This window comes from Plutella xylostella, chromosome 13 (genome assembly GCF_932276165.1).
Source record: "Plutella xylostella chromosome 13, ilPluXylo3.1, whole genome shotgun sequence".
NCBI lineage: Eukaryota > Metazoa > Arthropoda > Insecta > Lepidoptera > Plutellidae > Plutella > Plutella xylostella.
This window is the reverse complement of record NC_063993.1, coordinates 7868604-7889387: the sequence shown is the minus strand read 5'-3', so window position 1 is coordinate 7889387 and position 20784 is coordinate 7868604. Positions and strand designations below refer to the sequence as shown.

At 36.2% G+C, this 20784-nt stretch overlaps 1 protein-coding gene across 1 annotated transcript; it reads right to left on the bottom strand.

Moving 5' to 3' along the window:
- Positions 1 to 18407: 18407 nt before the first annotated feature.
- Positions 18408 to 20427, bottom strand: LOC105385685. The gene is made up of 3 exons (XM_011556104.3): positions 20127 to 20427; positions 18941 to 19145; positions 18408 to 18781 (listed from the first exon to the last, which is right to left on the bottom strand). Exons 1-3 carry the CDS (start codon positions 20361 to 20363, stop codon positions 18486 to 18488), a joined length of 738 nt encoding a protein of 245 aa, XP_011554406.3. The 5' UTR covers positions 20364 to 20427; the 3' UTR covers positions 18408 to 18485.
- Between the last annotated feature and the right edge of the window lie 357 nt (positions 20428 to 20784).

The following is a 20784-nucleotide window of genomic DNA, read 5'->3' as shown; positions in this document are numbered from 1 at the left end:
CGGTAATAGCTACGTTCATTTAGTATATAAATAATGCCATAATTATGTAGATAGTGCTCGGTTGTCATGTTTATTATAATACTAGGTACAATATAATAAGTAGGTACAATTATTATTTTTTGGAACATTTTATTAAACATAGAAAATGGTAGGTAGCTTAAATGGTGGTGAACCTACTACCGGAGTTCGGCGCTGCGAGTTGGAATCCCGCCCAGGGCAAACATTCGTATGATATGTGCACTAGTCCTGGCCTTGTGTCTGGTTCTTGTTTATTTAGGAAAACAGAGAGTTGCAAAAGTGTTACAGAGCTGAAAGGGGGTGACTCGCGCCGAAATTCTTATGAACTTTTTTCTATGACTTTTAAAATCATTTTTCGTTAATTTTAAAAACTTTTAGGGCAAAAAGGTGTTTATTATAAATACCCTTTTGGTCACCCTGTTTTCGGCTTCCTTAATATAGCTCAAACACCTAATATAGAAACCAGAGACGAAATGTCTCTGAAGGCAACAACCGAAGATCTAGAACAGTTATGTAAAAACTAAACTAAAATTATTGCAAAAACCAAATCTGTGTGTAACAAAACCAGAGCGAATCTCATCTAGGTTCAGAGGATCCAAAAAAAACCTCTAGCACGTTATGAATCCGACTATGACAGATCTCATACGAAAGGGGCAGAAATATATATTGCTACGTGACCAGCTCAAGGGTTGTTCTGAAATAATAACCTAAATGGAAAAATAAAAGGCCAGAAAAATCTTGGCACTACTTCGCTGGTACGCGCACAACTTTGGGTATTGCTATACTATACTTTTTTGTAGGTATACAACCTATTGTACAACGTTTCAGTAGATAACTAGTCATAACCATCGATCTAAAAAGAGATTGTATAAGTTCAACATGTGGTTATGAAACTCCGAAACGGGGATTTCACTTTATAGTTAAAAATGGCTTAACCCTAATCCAGCTCTATGGTTTGTTACCAACACCATAACAAGGATAATATAATTGAATGGTTTACAAAACCATATACCTACCTAAAATCTTCATTATGTATTTTAGTATTAGCTGTATTTTCAGAATGACAAAGAACCTTCTCAACCCAACTAACTTAAGGCAGTCTAATTTCGGTTAATCACTCCGGCTACCGTAGTATATCTTGAACTTACCTATGATATACCTCTATATAGGTAACTGTATTAATAATATTTCAGAGTAATTAATACGCCAGCGAAAGCCCTGGCCCAACCCTTTGCACGTAGCATGTAAATTTAATTACATGCCGCGGGCCGATAGACCGGCCATCGTGATATTGTTTTTAGAGTTCAGTGAAAAGAATGAAAAGTATGAAGCAAGGCAATCGTTGCAGTTTTCTTGGAAAGTAGGTAGGTATTTAATAAGATTGTAAAAATATAAATGTAGGTTTACAAATGATGTAACAAATCTATTAGTTAAAACATCAACTATTGACTTACCGGGCCTCATTTAATTTCATTGTAAATTTTCAAATAAGTATATACTTTTTCTGTTTCATATAATGACCCCCTAAATTACCCTTTTATGGTTTACCCTATATTACTATTCAGTATACAATTTTGAAAAAATATACTTTAACGTAAAATATAAGCTGTTCTTAGCCAATTTAATGTATAGGTATGTGAAGCATAAAACAATTTCCAGAACTATTTATTGCCGCGCTCGCCGTCCCGTGATCAAGTTTGATGGAGAATGTTTCCTGATGAAAGTGGTAAACTGTAGTCGGTTGGTTAGTAAACTGCTTTTGTCAAGTATCACTATCACTCACTACATAGATGAAGCAAATTCACTTAGCACTTCTGTATATATGTGCTTCGATTTTTAAAACTACACAACTGTTTTTGGTAAGTTTTTTTTTAGTAAAATGATTTAAGGGGAAGGTTTATAAGTAATACTTAATATATTGAGAGGAATTGTAGTATTACAAATTTCACGCATGCGTATAGTCATTAATAAGGGTGAGATAACTACAAAATATAGAGTAATTTGAACAGAACTGCAGTTACCGGCATAAACTGAAGTGAAGAAAACCCGTTTAGGTACTGGTCGTGTAAATGTGTTCTTGAATGAAGACCAGACATGGGCAAGCCTAGCCCCCCTGGGCCGACGACCTTGGACCAAGTCGGTAGTGGCTGGATGACGAAGGCCGTCGTATAAAGACGAAGGGCGAGACAAAAATAGTCACCTTGAATTCTGCACAGTAATAATAGAGGCAACATTATTACAAGTAACATTTCTAGCCTGTATATGTACTCGTCAGTTATAGTTGGATAATTTTGATATCGATACAGTTAAACAAATTACACAAAATTAATAGGCTTTGTTTTGTACATACCATTGTAAAAAGTATATCAATGTAAGCAAGAATAATGAGTACCTACTTATTATAAATTCGGGGAACGCAGTCTTAATTCACACGCATTTTGGAGTTGGATCAAATTTAACATTTCAGCAGTATGTCCCACTAGCTTTCCCTCCTTTGCTAAAATACCTCTGTATTGGATTATTCCCGACTAGACTCTTCATTTAATATTCATAGTTACCCTAAAAAATACTAGTCTAACTTTAGGAACCGGTTTTCGCTTACCAATCGGAGTAAATAGTACTGATAGTCACTGATATATTATTTTTAAATTGAGATGTTACATGATACTGGGTAAATATTTCAACAAAACTGCATCTAGTTTCTACAAAGGTACAAAACAAACATACCTATATAAAAAATAACACGTAAATAAGATTAATTACAAACTTTTCCTTTAATTAATTTAGTAACCTGAGCAAAATTATACAATTTATATATAAAATATTATTTATTTTAAGACCACAGAAGCAGATTCAATGAAAGTCGTCAAAAACTAAAATTTCATTTAACTATATTAACCAAACAACCGGACCAAACCGGCAGTGCCTGACAATAGAGATAAGATACAATAGTGAATCCCGAAAACGCGCTAATACAAATTTTCAATACACTGACGAACGCGTGCGTCTGACGTGAACACATTCCATAGACGCTTCTTGACGCTCTCACGTAATTAACGCAACACAACGCTGAGTGCCCGTCAATCACCGGCGCGACAATGGGCCCAACTAACACGTACCACGGGAACGAGACCGACTCGAAAATTTAATTTGAATGTTGTTTCTTGACTCGCGTTTAATGACTCGCTCTATTTGATGTTGTTTGTTGCGTAAGTGTTATTTAAAATTGCTATAAGTAAATAGCGGCAACAGTTTTCGTCGAGTAATCAAAATTTGAACAAGGTATGTATTTGCGTGTGTTTTACTTAGATTTATGCAGAGCACTGTGAATAATAAATTTAATAATAAGTTCAGTCCTTTTTATTAAGTCATAATTATCAGCAATATTTGTCCTTAAAAATAAATACTGTTTGAAGGCGTAAATAAATACTGATTGATTGTATAGGTAGTTCTATCCTATCTAAGCATTCACTCACATAAGCCAATCACGAATAGCGCACAACAAACAACCAATAACGCCGGAACTGCCAAATCCATCCTTTAAACCAGCGACAAAAGCCTCTTTATTTGCAACCAGCTTTTCCACGCGAGCTTCGCATCGCCTTTATATCGTGAGGATCGTATTTAGTGGGAATTCCGGGAAAAGCAGCCTATGGCTCGCAAGGATACTGTACCTTTAAGGTGCAAATTGGTAGCAGTCGACGCTGCGTACCTATCGTTACGTAACTAATACCGGGCACGAACACGGGTGCCAAATGAATCCTAGAGAAAGACGCGTCACACACTGGGCCTACGGCCGCTACACGGGCTTTATCGACGTCGATAAACTCGTTTAATGCTAGTTCCAATCCAATCACAGCGCCGTATTTATGGTGAATCGCGATGATGATAAATGATGTTTATCTACGTCAATAACGAACCCGTGTAGCGGCAGCAGATCGTCAAATTATGATGACAAAATCCCTATGCCTCGCGTGCAATCAAACAAACGAATCTTTCCGCTTTACAATATTTAGCTACACTGCAGATCTATGAGCGTCCCAACACGGCTCTTCCTCATTCCGTATTCAGGACATTTAATTATCGCTCGTCGCCGTTTGTTGGGATGCACACAACGTCTGGCGGTGATTGCGCCAACTGCTTGTTCACAACTTGATTAACTAGAACAATAGTTGGTTTCTTCAAGAAACGCCGCCCCGTACACCGTGCTGGGGGTCACTCTAGAGGGAAACCAAGTTTCTGAGCGAGCCACGACTCCATCTCGTTGTATTAATCGTCTCGTTTGAATGACAGCTCTCGTTCGTTTGTTTTTCGTCAGTATAGAATAACCCTCCTGCTGCTGCCGGGTAGAATAACGCGTTATCGTTGGCGGTTGGGTTAATGGTTAAATTTAATTGTTGTTTGACCTATTCGTATGTAGCACTGTAGCAGCATAGGACTGTAGTATGCATATATTGCATACTACTCGTATGGTACTTCTTAGAACTTATTTTGATGCGGTTATTGCAAGATTCGTAAATCAATATCATCGTAAGTGTTCTACTCGTTCTTGATTATATAATTATGTACTACTGATGTGATAAATTCAGTTCATAGTCTTAAGACTTCTACTTATTTTATTTATTTATTTATACTTTTATTGCACAATCTATTAATAGGATTCAAGAATTTAATTTAAGTATTATGTATTTTCCTTTTTTTCTAAAATGCCCTTCTTATAATGTGCATACTTTAAATACACATGTAGGTAACAACACTTTAGCCAAACACAACAGCAAAAGCCTAACAACGTATAATTGTACGAAACCACAATTGTATGTTCCGGCGAAAAGCCGCGAACGCGTTTAAACAGCCACATTTAATTATTCCCACCTGATTTTCCGAGCCCATATTTTTACAGTAAAGAAGGGGGGATAAATGATTAAATTGGAGCCCCTTTACACCAGTAATTAACCATGTTAGCAGTTGAATTGATCGCGGGCGCGTGAATATTGCGGTAGGCTGCGCTTCCGCCTATTAGCTCCACATATTATCTTCCATGACATCGGCGTAATCCGGTAAATCCTAGCTTTAACCTGTTTTGATGTGTCCTTATTTATTGTTCCCCGTTGCGACAATTTAAATCCATATTTTCTATTGTGCTGGGCGGGTTTAGCAGGTGCTTATAAGGTATTAAGGGTTATGAGGTGTTATTGGGTACCGTTGTACTTATAAATAATCATTTTAAAAAAAACATGAAAAAACTATAGGTTTTGTGGAGTTGTTGGTTAGTACTCCAGAATAAATTGTAATTAAATTTTAAATAGGTAAGTGCGTAGAGAAGTTTGCGTTGAAGTTAACTCAAATTGTATTTTAAAATAACCTGAATACCTGTCTGCTATGCTTTGAGATATTTGTAGTCTGCGCTGGGAATCTTGATAAACAAGTCAACACATTTACTCGTAATAGTCGTAATACAATATTATAAATTACCTACATATATTATTTTCTCTGAATTTTCTATACAATTTTATCCCTAAGCTGATCAATCTTAGATAGAAAATTTGCCCTGTATCATAAAGTAACCAGTGTACATGTAGGTACGGTCAGCTGCATATGTCCTGTCCTGCGTTATACACTTCTGAACCTTGTCAAACTGACTAACTGTCAATGTTTCAATGAATGGATAGGCGGTTTTAGATTGACAAGGTACAAAAGTGTATAGCTACTTATGCAGCTGACAGTACCTTGACAACAATGTTTCAATTCTGAGAAAGAGCCCGTTTCCTAAACAATATTCTGCCCCCGAAAACTCGCACCTACAATATTAACACCCCTTATAATACGTTTAACCCTTGGTTCATCACAGCCGCGCCCGCCGTCAAATTAGATTCAGTGAGTTATACAAACCCTTATTGGCTAAGACTCCCTCGCTTCTTGATTAATACTCAGCTAGTTTTAGGTGCCCTAGATTAGCCTCAGTTAGACGTTAGCGCGTGGATCCATTGTGTAGACCTAGGTAATTAGGTTATGAATTTACTAAGTACCTCTATTCTATGAGCACGGGCGGGACGCAAATTAATAGTGTAAAGTGTAATACGTGTGTTAGGTAATTTATGAACTTAACACGGTTTATCTTATTAAAATCGGTTAAGTGCGAGTCGGACTCTATTCTATTCTATGCAAGTCTGACTCCCTGAAGGAGGGTAATCGTAGCTAGTACCTATTTGTTCCTAAGAACAGATCTTCGTAATTCTTTATCCCCTTAGCCATTCTCATACTGCAGGTCTCGTACAGGTTTGATAGTTTATCGAAAACTATAAAAAATAACGTTTTATCGCATACTAAGTGGCGCCTCTAATGGAATGGATAATGTATGCATATGACAGGAGAAAACGTAAACATTTTTCGTTTTCATAATAAAATAGTAAAACCCGTACAAGAGGGTCTGAGCGTTACACACTTTAGTTTTTCGAAGAAATTAAGTCCGAAAACCTCGGACCGCGACGCTTTCGAACGGACCCTCACTCAACAAGCCAATACCGTTCCCGGAGGGACCATTAGCAGAATTCGAAGAATTGTTCTCAATTCGATAGTTCCATTTTCCACTCGCTTCATCTTTTACGCTAGTCTGGAAATTGATGTCAAATGTCGGGAGTTCCACAAAGTCAAACTAATGTGCCACCGGTCTCTCAGGAATATTTGCCTTTTTACTCATGTGGCAAGGGTTCATTTTGAATGGGACGTTAAATCTTAAATAATTACGTTGTTGCTGTAAGTTTTCTATAATAATTTCATGCATGGACAAGAAATTAAATAAAAATAACATGACGATAATTTGTAAAATATCGTTTGGTGATCCAACAAAATAATATTATTCAATTATTTTGTAAGTATGGTCATCAGTAGGTTCTACCTTTTTTGGCAAAAGATTTATTTGCCTAATCTCGTATTGCATAGTAACGTTTGGTCAAAGTCTCGTTTCGCCGAAAATCGTATGGCATAAATCTCGTTTAGTAAAAAGTTATTTCAAGTTTTAAAATAAAGTAAAATAAAAAATAAAATATAATATTCGGGCTTTAACTTGGATGGGGCCTCTTCGCGCAACTGGTACTTGTATGTAGGAAACGCTCCGCTCCGCTTCGCTGCGCTCCGCTTTGCTTTTGACGAAAATGTGCACCTAACACACTCCCCCTCGCTTTGTTCATCGTCGCACCTATGTTTAGGTTTCGATCCCATGGGATTTAATGGCATTTGTAATAATAAATATATAAATATCTTGATTTTCGGGATGTATTTAGGAGAAAAATACCACAATTTGTACATTTACAACATACTTAATATATTATTTATTAAGATAATATTAGGAGAAACAAGATTATACCTATACGAATAATTTGAGCAAACGAGACTTACGTGTTTCAAGATTGTGCCAAAGGGGTTTTAGGCGAAACGAGCCTTATGCCACGTAAGACTTGGTAAAGTGATGATTCGACCAAAAAAGTTTAGACCTTACGAGTTATGCGAAACGAGTTTTGGGCAATAAAGATTAGGCGAGATGAGGGGAACCCTCATCAGTACCAAGTGATAGATTTTTTTATAAAATATCTTCACACATCAGTTTGTGTTTCGGAAAAAAAAACAACTTTCTATTTACCTTACCAGAGTAAAATGAACTCTGGAACGTTGTCTATGTAATTTGCTGGCTGACTTACCACGGCTTTATAAGCTCTAACTATAATGAACAGAGTATAAATTATACTGTTATATTACACACAGGATGTTTAAACCGAATACAAGTTTAGAACATAATTGTATAGTTGTTTAGAATAGTTTAATGGGTAGCATAAGTGCCTATAGCGGAATAATGAACGTTAATTTCAGAAAACTGTAGGACAATGGTGCGTAGGTAACCTTTTTAAAGTTACATTTCCTATTCTATCCAATTTTATACATAAAAAAAATTAATTTATGAAGACCTAATGGAACAGTGGTTAGTAACTGTTGTGGGTGGGTGGATTCGATCCCCGGCCGGGACACAAAGTAATTTACAGACCGTTTGTCGTCAGGTCTTGGGTGTTAAATGTTTGTGTTTAATCATCTCTAACTCGCCTCCAAAGCGTAGACATTACAGCAATAACCCTCCAATCCCATTCCCATGTTCTTTTTTTTGTACGTATTATTATCATCTAAGTATATCATACGTATCAGACGACCGAATGGCGTAGTGGTTAGTGACCTGACTACTGAGCCGATGGTCCCGGGTTCGATTCCCGGCTGGGGCAGATATTTGTTTAAACACAGATATCTGTTCTCGGGTCTTGGATGTGCCCGTATAATGGCAATAGGCCCGCCCCCTATTACATTGGGACTAACATAACACTCTGGCGAAAAGTGGGTGCAGCAATGCACCTCTGCCTACCCCGCAAGGGAGTACATTAGTACAAGGCGTGAGTGCGTGTTTTTTTTTTTTTTTTTTTATATCATACGTATATTTACATACAACGACTACGGTCAACTATTCTGCGCCCAATGTGATCGGGTGTGTAAAAACAAGTTCGGATTCTCCAGCCACATCAGAGCACATGCGAGAAGATAGACAGGGTCGCTGTCGTCGGATACGACGAGGAGGCTATCATCATCATCATATCAAGGTATACCTACGCTGTGTTTGTGTGTATCAATACAAATTCAGCAGCACCCTGTAGAGTCCGGTAGTAAAAACCGCGAGGCATCTACGACCTAGGTTAATGACTGCCATCTATTGATTAAAGCCGGTACAACACGTGCAGTGCATGGCATGACCACAGTGATTATGGCTTGACGCATTCACCCATTAAAGACCTTTTCTAGTTTACAACCGCTTTTTACAACGGGATGGGTTTGCAAACAATTTCATTTTTTATAACGTTTACTTTATTTTTTTAATATAAGTTTATGTTTGTCGTGTTATATAGATGTGTAGTATAGGCACAAAAGTATTTAGAACTCTATTTATTTCTTAAGTCGTTTTTAATGATATAACGTCACGAATAACGCCGCTAAAATGTACGAAATGTTTCGTGGATCGGTGGCTATCAAAGATAACTTAATAGAATACCCCACCTATTAGTTTATTACTCATAAACAACTTTTGGTACCCAAACTATGGCTTCACTACAATCACTTTAGCGATACTGCGCGCAGTTAGCATAGTCGTTGCCATAAAAATATGGCTAAAATATAAAACGAGAGCAGTAAATCAATTTAAAATTTTAAAAAAACTACCTACTAATGTTTTTATTTGTAAATGTTATAATGGACAGTTAAATGTACTTCAATATTGCAGACAGGGCCACTAAGTGCCAATATCTCCATTGTCCAAGTGATAGATTTTTTTATAAAATATCTTCACACATCAGTTTGTGTTGCGGAAAAAAAAACAACTTTCTATTTACCTTACCAGAGTAAAATGAACTCTGGAACGTTGTCTATGTAATTTGCTGGCTGACTTACCACGGCTTTATAAGCTTTAACTATAATGAACAGAGTATAAATTATACTGTTATATTACACACAGGATGTTTAAACCGAATACAAGTTTAGAACATAATTGTATAGTTGTTTAGAATAGTTTAATGGGTAGCATAAGTGCCTATAGCGGAATAATGAACGTTAATTTCAGAAAACTGTAGGACAAGGGTGTGTAGGTAACCTTTTTAAAAAATACCTACAGGTTACATTTCCTATTCTATCCAATTTTATACATAAAAAAGTAAATTTATGTAGACCTAATGGAACAGTGGTTAGTAACTCTGTTGTGGGTGGGTGGATTCGATCCCCGGCCGGGACACAAAGTAATTTACAGACCGTTTGTCGTCAGGTCTTGGGTGTTAAATGTTTGTGTTTAATCATCTCTAACTCGTCTCCAAAGCGTAGACATTACAGCAATAACCCTCCAATCCCATTCCCATGTTCTTTTTTTTGTACGTATTATTATCATCTAGGTATATCATACGTATATTTACATACAACGACTACGGTCAACTATTCTGCGCCCAATGTGATCGGGTGTTTAAAAACAAGTTCGGATTCTCCAGCCACATCAGAGCACATGCGAGAAGATAGACAGGGTCGCTGTCGTCGGATACGACGAGGAGGCTATCATCATCATCATATCAAGGTATACCTACGCTGTGTTTGTGTGTATTAATACAAATTCAGCAGCACCCTGTAGAGTCCGATAGTAAAAACCGCGAGGCACCTACGACCTAGGTTAATGACTGCCATCTATTGATTAAAGCCGGTACAACACGTGCAGTGCATGGCATGACCACAGTGATTACCGCTTGACGCATTCACCCATTAAAGACCTTTTCTAGTTTACAACCGCTTTTTACAACGGGATGGGTTTGCAAACAATTTCATTTTTTATAACGTTTACTTTATTTTTTTAATATAAGTTTATGTGTGTCGTGTTATATAGATGTGTAGTATAGGCACAAAAGTATTTAGAACTCTATTTATTTCTTAAGTCGTTATTAATGATATAACGTCACGAATAACGCCGCTAAAATGTACGAAATGTTTTGTGGATCGGTGGTTATCAAAGATAACTTAATAGAATACCCCACCTATTAGTTTATTACTCTCATAAACAACTTTTGGTACCCAAACTATGGCTTCACTACAATCACTTTAGCGATACTGCGCGCCGTTAACATAGTCGTTGTGATAAAAATATGGCTAAAATATAAAACGAGAGCAGTAAATTAATTTAAAATTTTAAAAAAACTACCTACTAATGTTTTTATTAGTAAATGTTATAATGGACAGTTAAATGTACTTCAATATTGCAGACAGGGCCACTAAGTGCCAATATCTCCATTGTGGGTTATCTAATCGACAGGGATTGATTTATAAATTAAACGTTTAGGGAGGGTTAGTAATCTAAGGTTAAAGAGTAATTTGGTTCAATTTTCAGTGGATCTTATTCATTGCCCGCAAGTGTATAAAACGTTATACACTCATGTCATATTGAGAGCATAATAAAGCAGTGCAGTGTAAAGTTTTGACTAGTTTGGACCTGGCGATGGCCAGCGGCCAGTGTATTGCACATCTGCAACAGCTGTGGTTGCAGTTATTCATCCTGCAAACTTTTAGCATAGCGTAGAATATAACATATAGTTTGTGACGTGAAAAACCAGCGGGAAACTCTGATTTATATTGATGGTACGTGCAAATATTGCAGCTCCTAGGACTACAAATAAATCTCTGTTTAAGTTATGTTTTATAATAGGTAATACTATTCTAAAATATGTTAAAAAAACATATTGAATAGTTACAATAAGCATTATACTAAGATTGATGGAAAAGTTATGAAGTAAAATGTTTTTAACTCCTTACTTATCTTCTTACTAAGCTTGTAAACGAGATAATCCATTAATTAGGCACCTTTTCAAGATTCTCAGAAAACGGTAGTTGATAGAGCTTATCGCTTAGCCGTAAACAATCCGTAAAAAAGGCTATTTATTTTTAAATTCCCTTTTTTCGAGTCTAAACGGCTGCCTCTTTCGAACCCTCAATTTATAACCCGCTACCGAGGGCGCACATTTTAGTGAAAGGCGCAAGCGATAATGTAACAAAAACATAGCCCACTTCTTTTAGAAGGGTTAGCAAACACACTCCAGTACCAATCTACAGGGACAATATTTAAAACATTTTTTTTATCAGTACTTAAACCCGTTGCCTTATAGTATTTTAGCACCTAGTAGTATTTGTAGTAACTATCATAACATATTATACTACTTATAACTGAAATAATATCAATATATGAGAACATCTCATACACGGCCATCCGACCCCAAGCTAGGCCTGTTATATGGGTATCGGACAGCTGATATATCGTCGTGATTCTCTTACCTGTAGTAAGATCACTTTTCTTTCGCTGCACAGTTGCCACGTCACTAGCTTTCACGTATGATGTACGAGGCAGTTGAATACATACATATTGTTATATACATCATGCACTCACGACTGTAATTCCCGAAGGGGTAGTCAGACAAGTGAGGCACCCACTTTTCGCAGCACATTTGTACTCACGTGATTTTGGGATAAGTACATTAGTACAATGCACTTAGGATACACATCTAGAATCCAGATATGCAGGTTTCCTCACAATGTTTTCGATCATCGTAAGAGCATGTGGTATTATTGTACTTAAACTCCTTAATTGAAAACACAATTGAAAGAATTCATTGGTACCTACAGACCAGGATTTGAACCCACGGACTCTCGATTGAGAGGACGAGGCCTTATCCATTACGCCACCACCGCTCTAGCACCGCAGTTGAATATTAAGTACTTAATAAAGACTATAGCGCCTCCTTCCCTATAAATTGAAACCATACACACTGAAGCCACGGCCTTAGCCAGCTCCTACTGTCGATATTTAAGAGAACATATCGGCAGTGTGCTTCGGAATTTTTATTTAGTTTCCAAATAAATTTCACCTCTAAAACGTACAATACTTTCGCGTTCTAAAGTTCACGTTTTGCATACAAGATAAAATAGAATAAAGAATTTAGTGGAAACAAACTTTTGCAACTGAATTTAATCAAATAATGGAAATAAAGTACTACACTAAAAGTGCATAAATTTTATTTTTTAAACGTTTACGTAGAAAATTTTAAATAATAAATTCATAGATTTAACGAATAGCCACGTCGTAATAACATATTTATTCTCCACCTGATACCTACAACCTCATTATGTTAAAACTGTCAATACAAATAAAGTTTTTTTTTTATCGACAAACCAATAATCATATAATGAATATATTAGATCATTACCACTGAAAATATTGTTCTGTTTTATTTGGTTACTCCGACAAAAACCATTCAATATTCAATCCAATTCCCGAATGTACATAAAGCTATAAGTGAATATAGGCCTTTTATTTAAGTAGCCCGGGCGTGACTAACCGGATGGGTGTGCGCAAGCCCTAAATCACAAGCTACGTGAGGGGCGAATAGTCTCACCCACTCTCATTTGTATGGGATACGGTCTAATAATAATCTTTATATGGGAAGACAAGCTTTTCCCGCGAGCTTCGCCTTAAATATTTTCCCGTGATAAAGAATAACTTTAGAGTAGAGACAACATGTGGGCTAACGTTCCGTGGAACGCCCTATCTATCTATCATGGCGAGATGATTTTCCGCATTTAGCCTCCAAGGTGGGCAATTATGCGTGAAATACCTATGGGGTACTAGCTATTAAACCCCTCAAGCTCACGCCAGAAAGCCTGTAGACGACCTAGGTTGTTCATGACTTCCCGGAGGGACCCCTGAGATCCGAGGTTTTGCCACGCCTTTGCAATGTAACAAGACATGGGAAGCTGTTTAACGCCCTATTCCGCTTGTCTAATGTATTAGCGTGGGGCGCCGTACAGCTCGTTGGGACTTCGATGAACTGATAGAGGTGGCCGGTAGCAGATAGTGTCTGAATCAGCTCATCAGCAGAGGCCTAAATACAGCTGTTGACGACTGTGGGTGATGATAATGATGATGAGTACAGAAATGAACCATAGTTTCTAAGATAAATGTTTCATCATCACAACCCATCGCGTCCCCACTGCTGGGGCACGGGTATCCTTCCAATGAAGGAAGGGTTTAAGGCCTAGTCCACCACGATGGCCTACTGCGGGTTGGTGGAAGAATAATGATTATCATTAAGTATTCATACATTCTGAGACCGTTAGAGCATTAATTTGCATATGTGCACACTATACAAAATAAAAACTCATATTTTATAATGTAATTTTTGTTAGCGAGCTAACTATCGAGAAATTTCACATTGCCATTCATGTTGCGGACCCAAAAGATCACTTCAAGTTAGATAGTCACTTACTGAATGTCGCAGTCAATTGAAGTCTTCATCTAAGAGCTTTAAAAAGCAACAGTAATATTAGATGGCTATAAAAAGAGTAAATTATCCTTTAAAACTGGAACGCAGAGCTCAATTTCTCCATCTTAAGGACTCTCCGCTAACTTTGTGAATTTGAAAATAGCAAGTCAAGTAACCAAAGTTAAAAGTTACTCAGTTTGTTCGAGGACTTTGGAAATTATGTTGAGTCCTTACAGACGGAATTTTGAATTATTTCTCCAGATACGTTAGTTTCAAATTCATATGTAAAAATGGGAAAGTGTGAATAAAGCAAATGATTTTAGGAACGAACAAAATATAATTGTTTTAGGACAAGAATTATTTTATAAAAAATAACAAATATTTAATATTATAACGGAATCACGTGGAAACCCGCTTCCAAGTTATTCGTTATCCAAGTAAGTAATTTTTTTTTAAATTATGAATGCGTTTGAACGAATAACGCACGGTGCTTTAATTAGCAGTAGGTATTTTTCCCAATGGCAACGTTTTAATATCGACAGTTGTTGCAACAGCACTAACTCCATGACATTAAAAAAGTCTCAATCGTTTCATATACAAGGAGAAGAAAAATTCACACGTAAATCTGAAAGCAGGTCTTATTTGAATATTACGAACAGGTTGCATGAAATCTTCTCCGCGTTACTTAATAACTGCTCTACCTTATACAGGGTGTTGCAAAAGCGGTATACTCAGCCGAAACGGGTGATTTTTTTTTCTTTGTAGCACAAAAGTTAATTATTATGAGGCACTTTTTTTTTTGGTTTAGTATACCACTTTTGTAACACCCTGTATTAGAATCGTACCGTAAGTAGGATCTAACTGACGATAATGATGATAATTTGTGGCGGGTAGGCAGGCTTTGAAGCACTTACATTTCTCCTAACTTGAATCGCTTCTAACCTATATTATTATATTGTTTAACTCCAGTAGCTTAAATTCCAATTTAAGTCCCTAATATGGATCCGTAGCTGCATCATTTTTCTTTATTAATTAAAACAACTTTCGCAGAGTTCTGAAGATATTAATGGGCGCGGTATGACGGAGCGTAATTCTAACAAGGTCAGAATGAACTGCCACAGGATAAGGGGGGCAACTCTCTAACTAAATCGACGAACGAACGAACTGGTGCCACTCTTGAAAGGCAATGTATTGCGTCTGTCTTGCGTTCCCAACATTGAAAAAATCATAACTTCTCTTCAGAGGCGTTTTTCCAAAAAATAAAAATAATAATATATTATGATCAACTAGGTAATGCCTCTTTGGAGAACCTAGAAACAATAATATAAAATGCCTACAATTTAGAAATTAACGGGTTTTTCTGCCAAAATCTAAAATAAATAGTACATTCTGGGTATTTGGTTCTTACTGTTAAGTTCTTAAAAAAGGCCTTATCTTGATGAACATTTATGTATTTTTAGTTTTTGTAAAATCGATTTTTAAGAGAAGTTATGATTTTTTTATGTTGAGTACCCAAGAGTCCGCCCCCTATTACATTGGGACTAACATAACACCCTGGCGAAAAGTGGGTGCAGCAATGCACCTCTGCCTACCCCGCAAGGGAGTACATTAGTATAAGGCGTGAGTGCGTGTTTTTTTTTTTTTTTGAGTACGCAAGACAGACGCAATACATATTGCCTTTCAACAGTGGCACCACAGGAACTGTCACGCAATCGGCACGCTTAATACAACGATATAGAGCCGTGGTTAACGCAGAGCTCCGAAACTTTGGAACAACAATTTATGCGGCGATAACCATGACTCTATCTCGTTGTGTTAAGGGTGCCAATTGCGTGACAATTCTTGTTCGTTCGTTCGTAGATTCAGAGAGTGACCCCCAAGGGTGAGAAGCTTTTACTTTTAATAAACACATAAAAAGCCTTAAAGAGAACTTATAAATTAATTTTTGGGCAAGTTCCAAGACGAATTTTGCATACTAATTAACTCACCTAATGAAGAGTAAATGGGAGACGGATACCTCATTATTTAAGCTTTAGAATTACTCTGTTTTAGTGGTTCTTTAGTCGCTCACTTATTTAGGCGTAACAATCTGTTTTTAAAGTTCCACCGGGCACAGTAAGTATGTATTTGTGTATGGTTTTTGTAAGTAGGTATATTAAGTTAGGAATATTTAAATATAAGGTACAAATAAAGAACTCTATTTAAATGTAGAATATATATTTTCTTATTGGTTGTGTACTGCTTATGTTATATAAACAAGATACACGTGATAAAACAATTCATCTTGGGAACATCAATAACCACACTTATTTTATAAGTTATACTATAGGTACTGGCTTTACTTATACCAAAAAAACTAACTACAACTTAATTAGGTTCGAGACGAGAACTTTAGATCTAGTTTTTATTTAAGTCTAGAATTCATTAAATATACCTTTTGATAATATAATTATCTTACACCTAAGTCAATAAGATTCTCCTCCTTCCACCCAACTCGTACAGGAAAGTGTCAAAGAACACATAAACTTCCGTTGCAAACATTTCCTACAAAAACTAGTTACGGTGCAACTAATGTCTTCTCTAATAAATGTAATCCCGTGTACCTAATAACAGTAACAAAGCTAACATGATGTCCACGTAGACAATAATGCCAGTTGTAATAAAGGCGGGAAGAAAGTTACAAAACACAAGTTTCTCAAATGAACGTCGCGACTTCTTTATAGCACATAAACTGGGGGGTCAGTCTATATACTAAAAAAAACGAAGCTTTGGAGCGCTGCTGCGCGAGCCACGACTCTATCTCGTTGCTATTAAACGTACCGATTGTTTGACAGCTCTCTCGTTCGTTCGTTTTAAGTCGGAATAGAGTTACCCTCCTGGGACCACAGATGTCACCAGCGGTGATTGTCTGGCCTCAATGTAATTCTTTGCAGGATTTTCATCTTAATCATAAAACCTGGCTGATATTAAAAATAAGTAATATTTTTGTTTTGCTATTTACCAAAAAAATATACATAGCTCAGATCAACTACAAATAGATTCGCAATCGCCGTGTGCACTATTCTCTTTCTCACTCAAACCATAGATGTTGCCGACAAAAAAATAAAACCTAAATATGGGGAAATTTAACTTATCATAATAACAAAAACAAAACTTGAGTATATCGTCGGTTGATAGGAAAAAGACACTAAAGGCTAATTTTTCAATAGCCAGACAAAAGTTTTGCTGGGAAATAATTTTGATGCTGTTGCGTCTCAATGTTTGTATTACCCAGATAACATTTATCTGAATATTGAAAAATCAGCCTTAGTGAGTTTTTCCTGTCAACCGACGATATAAGAAAAAAAACTTTACTCATACTTATTTGATTTCAATATAATTATTTAATATGCACAAACTGAGTGGATTGTATGATTCATTGTCTTCGTCCAATCGAAACAATCCTCTTCAAAATGTGCCGAACACAATTTTTGTATGTTTCCTTGGTTCCCAATTTGTGCGACCGGTAATGTCTATCCATTTTCTTGATATTTTTTTTTCTGTCGGAAACCTATGAAAGAGATAAATGGATGAGCATGAGCATTATAATCGTGGGCCAAATATGTGATGGGGTTTTTTTTAAAAGAAACACGTATTTCGTATCAATACAATAAACTTTATATTATACAGAAGAAATCACACATGGAAGAAAAAAAAAGAAACGAACGTTTCCTCACAATGAGAGGCACCTCATTTGAAAGAGGAGAATGACTTCTACAAAATACAATCTTCACGTAAACCCAACCCGAGTCCGTTACAATTTCTAGTATTTTCTTTGCATACTATAATATTTGTGGGTAAAATAAATTTTCAATAACTTGCAACCCCATGTGATTTGTTATGATATGGTACCTCGTAATTTTTACTTAAAACTGATACTAAAAGACCTTACAGTATTAAAATTAGTATCGTTTTATATTAAAATCGAGCCAATAGATAGTACTATGATGAATGTAAGCTTGTTAAACTTGATAGTATCTACTTACATGTGAAAATATATCTCATCCATCATTCCATCGTGTTTTCGTTCAATATGCTCTGTACAACCGAACAAAATCCACCCACCCATGTCACACACTCGTTAAGTGATGATAATAGTCTAATAAACTTAATAAACACCCACAAATCACTAGCAAATCAAAAATAAATAGCATTTAGAAAATTTTGTTGTAACTGTCAGCCTTTGTTTGGCACAGATTTTTCATTTGTTTCATTGTTTGGCACAGAGAACTGACGTAAACAGGCGCCTCAGCAAAAAGGACAAAAAACATTTACAGCTTAACGTTTCTTTCTTACGCTTAATGTAGCTAAGCGTCTCTTTTTCGCAATGTCAGAACTGTCACGATTATACCCCTGTGATACATAGAGAGCAGTGCTCAGAGACATTCATTTAACTTATTTATTGTTACTTAAGATGAAAATAATACTTATGTATAGAAATGAAGACTATTATGAATTTTAACACTGTAAGGTATAGACATCCTGTAGTTTGTAAAATAATTTGATAACACTTTTAATTAAAGACTTGATTGTACAGTGGCTTACATTAACATGGATTTATATTTAGTTCATATCGCTTGCAACATCGTTGTTTTGTAGGTATTTCATGGTAATATTTGTTGGTGCTACGATGCAAGTTAAGTATCCTGGAGCATCTAGATCCAAACTATCAAGGATTCTTCTAATCATATGCAGAGTGGGACAATCACCCTGAACCTCGGTTGCTATTAAAATTCCCGCATCACACGCTAGAATAACCAAAAAATTAGATTTACACGGGCCTGAACTAATTCTTATTAGCTTTAAAATAACTTGAAACAATGGGACCCTCTCCTTTGCCCAATCTGGTAATGATGCATCTGGAAAAAATATGGCTCTTATTTATATATTTCTGCAATAAAGAATGGCTATATCTGACTCATGATACAAAAACACTGTAGGCTGTAAGTACACCTCCATGCTTGTGTTCATAGTCATTACTTAATAAGTTATTTCTTAAGACTTTTAAAATAGCTTACCCATATCAGTATCCAGAACACTGCGTTCAGGTACTATGTAAAAAACGCCAGGTTCCATTTTGTTTTTATATTTGTCTTTTGAGACGAGAAGGGCTTGGGAAGTCATATTATTATCATCAGAGAACGTCATAAGTAACTCAGCAGACTCCCAGGCTGGTGGTTCGATCATGTGCTCGTTAATGTCGTTGTAGAATTGTTGTATAACCTGAAAAACATAACACTATAAGCTCCAATTTCGCCATAGTCGGTTAGATCGTAACCAGAGATTGGTTAATCAAATACGTCATCTCCAAGTTGACCAATAATCTCTGGTTATGCTCTAACTCACTATGGCAAAATTGGCACTTAACCTGCTAGATATACGATTTTATAACTCTCGATTTTAAACAGGAGTGTTATTACTTTAAAGAGTCTGTGTAGTATATGTGTGTCTGTGTAAATGTCTGTGGTAGCGTACCTACCAAACGGTTAAATTATTGATGCATATTGATGGATATAGATGGAGATGATTTTTAATTGTTTCTTGGGGAAATTGGGACTTGAGGATGGATGCAGAGAATACATAAATACTTACCTACTTTGCGACGGGTAAAATAATAATATTTGTTACTTTACTTGGTGTTGGCAATTTTGTTTCTGCTGCAAAGTTAGCGTTGTTGAATTCTCTGCATGTATGAAGTTATAAAAACTATGTTTTCGGCCTTCCGAGCCTAGCACGGCTACAACTAGGTCAAGGCAATTAACTCGTCGGTTTCGCATGACATGACCATATCACCCCGGGGTGGCTCTCACGGGGTTTAGTCGTTCTATCGCGATAAAAGTCAATAAATAAACACTTATTTACCTATGTGTGTCCTGTCTACTATATTCCTCTATTAAGACATTATTTCACTACTAAACGTAAACAATTGGAATTATTCTAGAAACCATGTCTCGGCTCTCTTTCAAAATATAACCGCCATAATGCCCCGTTATATCATAATCTATATGATTTTTTTAACTGATGATGGAAATAAAATAAGTAACTACAACCTACATTATATTAACTTATCAACATTTGAAACAACCTCATATTACAGTGATTATGGTAGCTTAGAACTAGTTCTTTGAATATCAATAGATACCTACCTATCACTGTTTAAGTTTTAAAAGTTCTCATTTCATAAAAGATAACGATAATACTGACCTCTGGTGTAGGAACCGCAAAATTTATCACGTAGCATTTACGCTCAAAGTCCATGATATCACCAAACGTAAACACACCGGTCCAATTTCTGTTTAGAATAATTTGTTTTTTAGCGTAGTGCAGCTTTTTAGACAAAGTCAAACACCGGGAAGAAGAAAAGAAGCCGTTAGAAAGCATTTGTAGATCTACATTCATGGAGAAGGCTAAGAAAATTAACATAGCAGTTTTTAACGGCATATCACAGTGAGTGATCAGCCAATGGGGAGACGTAAACTGTTAGTAATTGCGTGTATTCCGTATTCCGTGCTTTATACTGCACTGCTGCTGTTTACATCGGTGACTGTTTTCAATTCTGTTTTCAGAATTTGCTTTTAATTATCCATTACCTTGCTTACCAGTTTCTTATGAATTGGTTCCAGTGTTTAACGATGTTGATTGTAGCATGTTTGTGGTGGATTTTTTATGAATGTTTTACGAAACAGGTACCTAAATAGAAGCAAAAAATAAACGAAATGTTTCGTTATGGCATTTTGTCTTTGTAGGGAGAAGAATGGGGACAAAAAACTTACCATTCTGAATTACGGGTTTTACATTTATGTTATACATAATAAACTTGTATAGTTTACCTGGAAGAATTAATCACTTATCAAGCTGCACA

Coding starts and splice junctions, on each gene's coding strand:
- LOC105385685 (XM_011556104.3), bottom strand. CDS start 20,363: ATGCCGTTAAAAACTGCTATGTTAATTTTCTTAGCCTTCTCCATGAAT. Junction 19,146..20,126: donor TTGCGGTTCCTACACCAGAG/GTCAGTATTATC, acceptor TATGTTTTTCAG/GTTATACAACAATTCTACAA. Junction 18,782..18,940: donor TGTTCTGGATACTGATATGG/GTAAGCTATTTT, acceptor TATTTTTTCCAG/ATGCATCATTACCAGATTGG.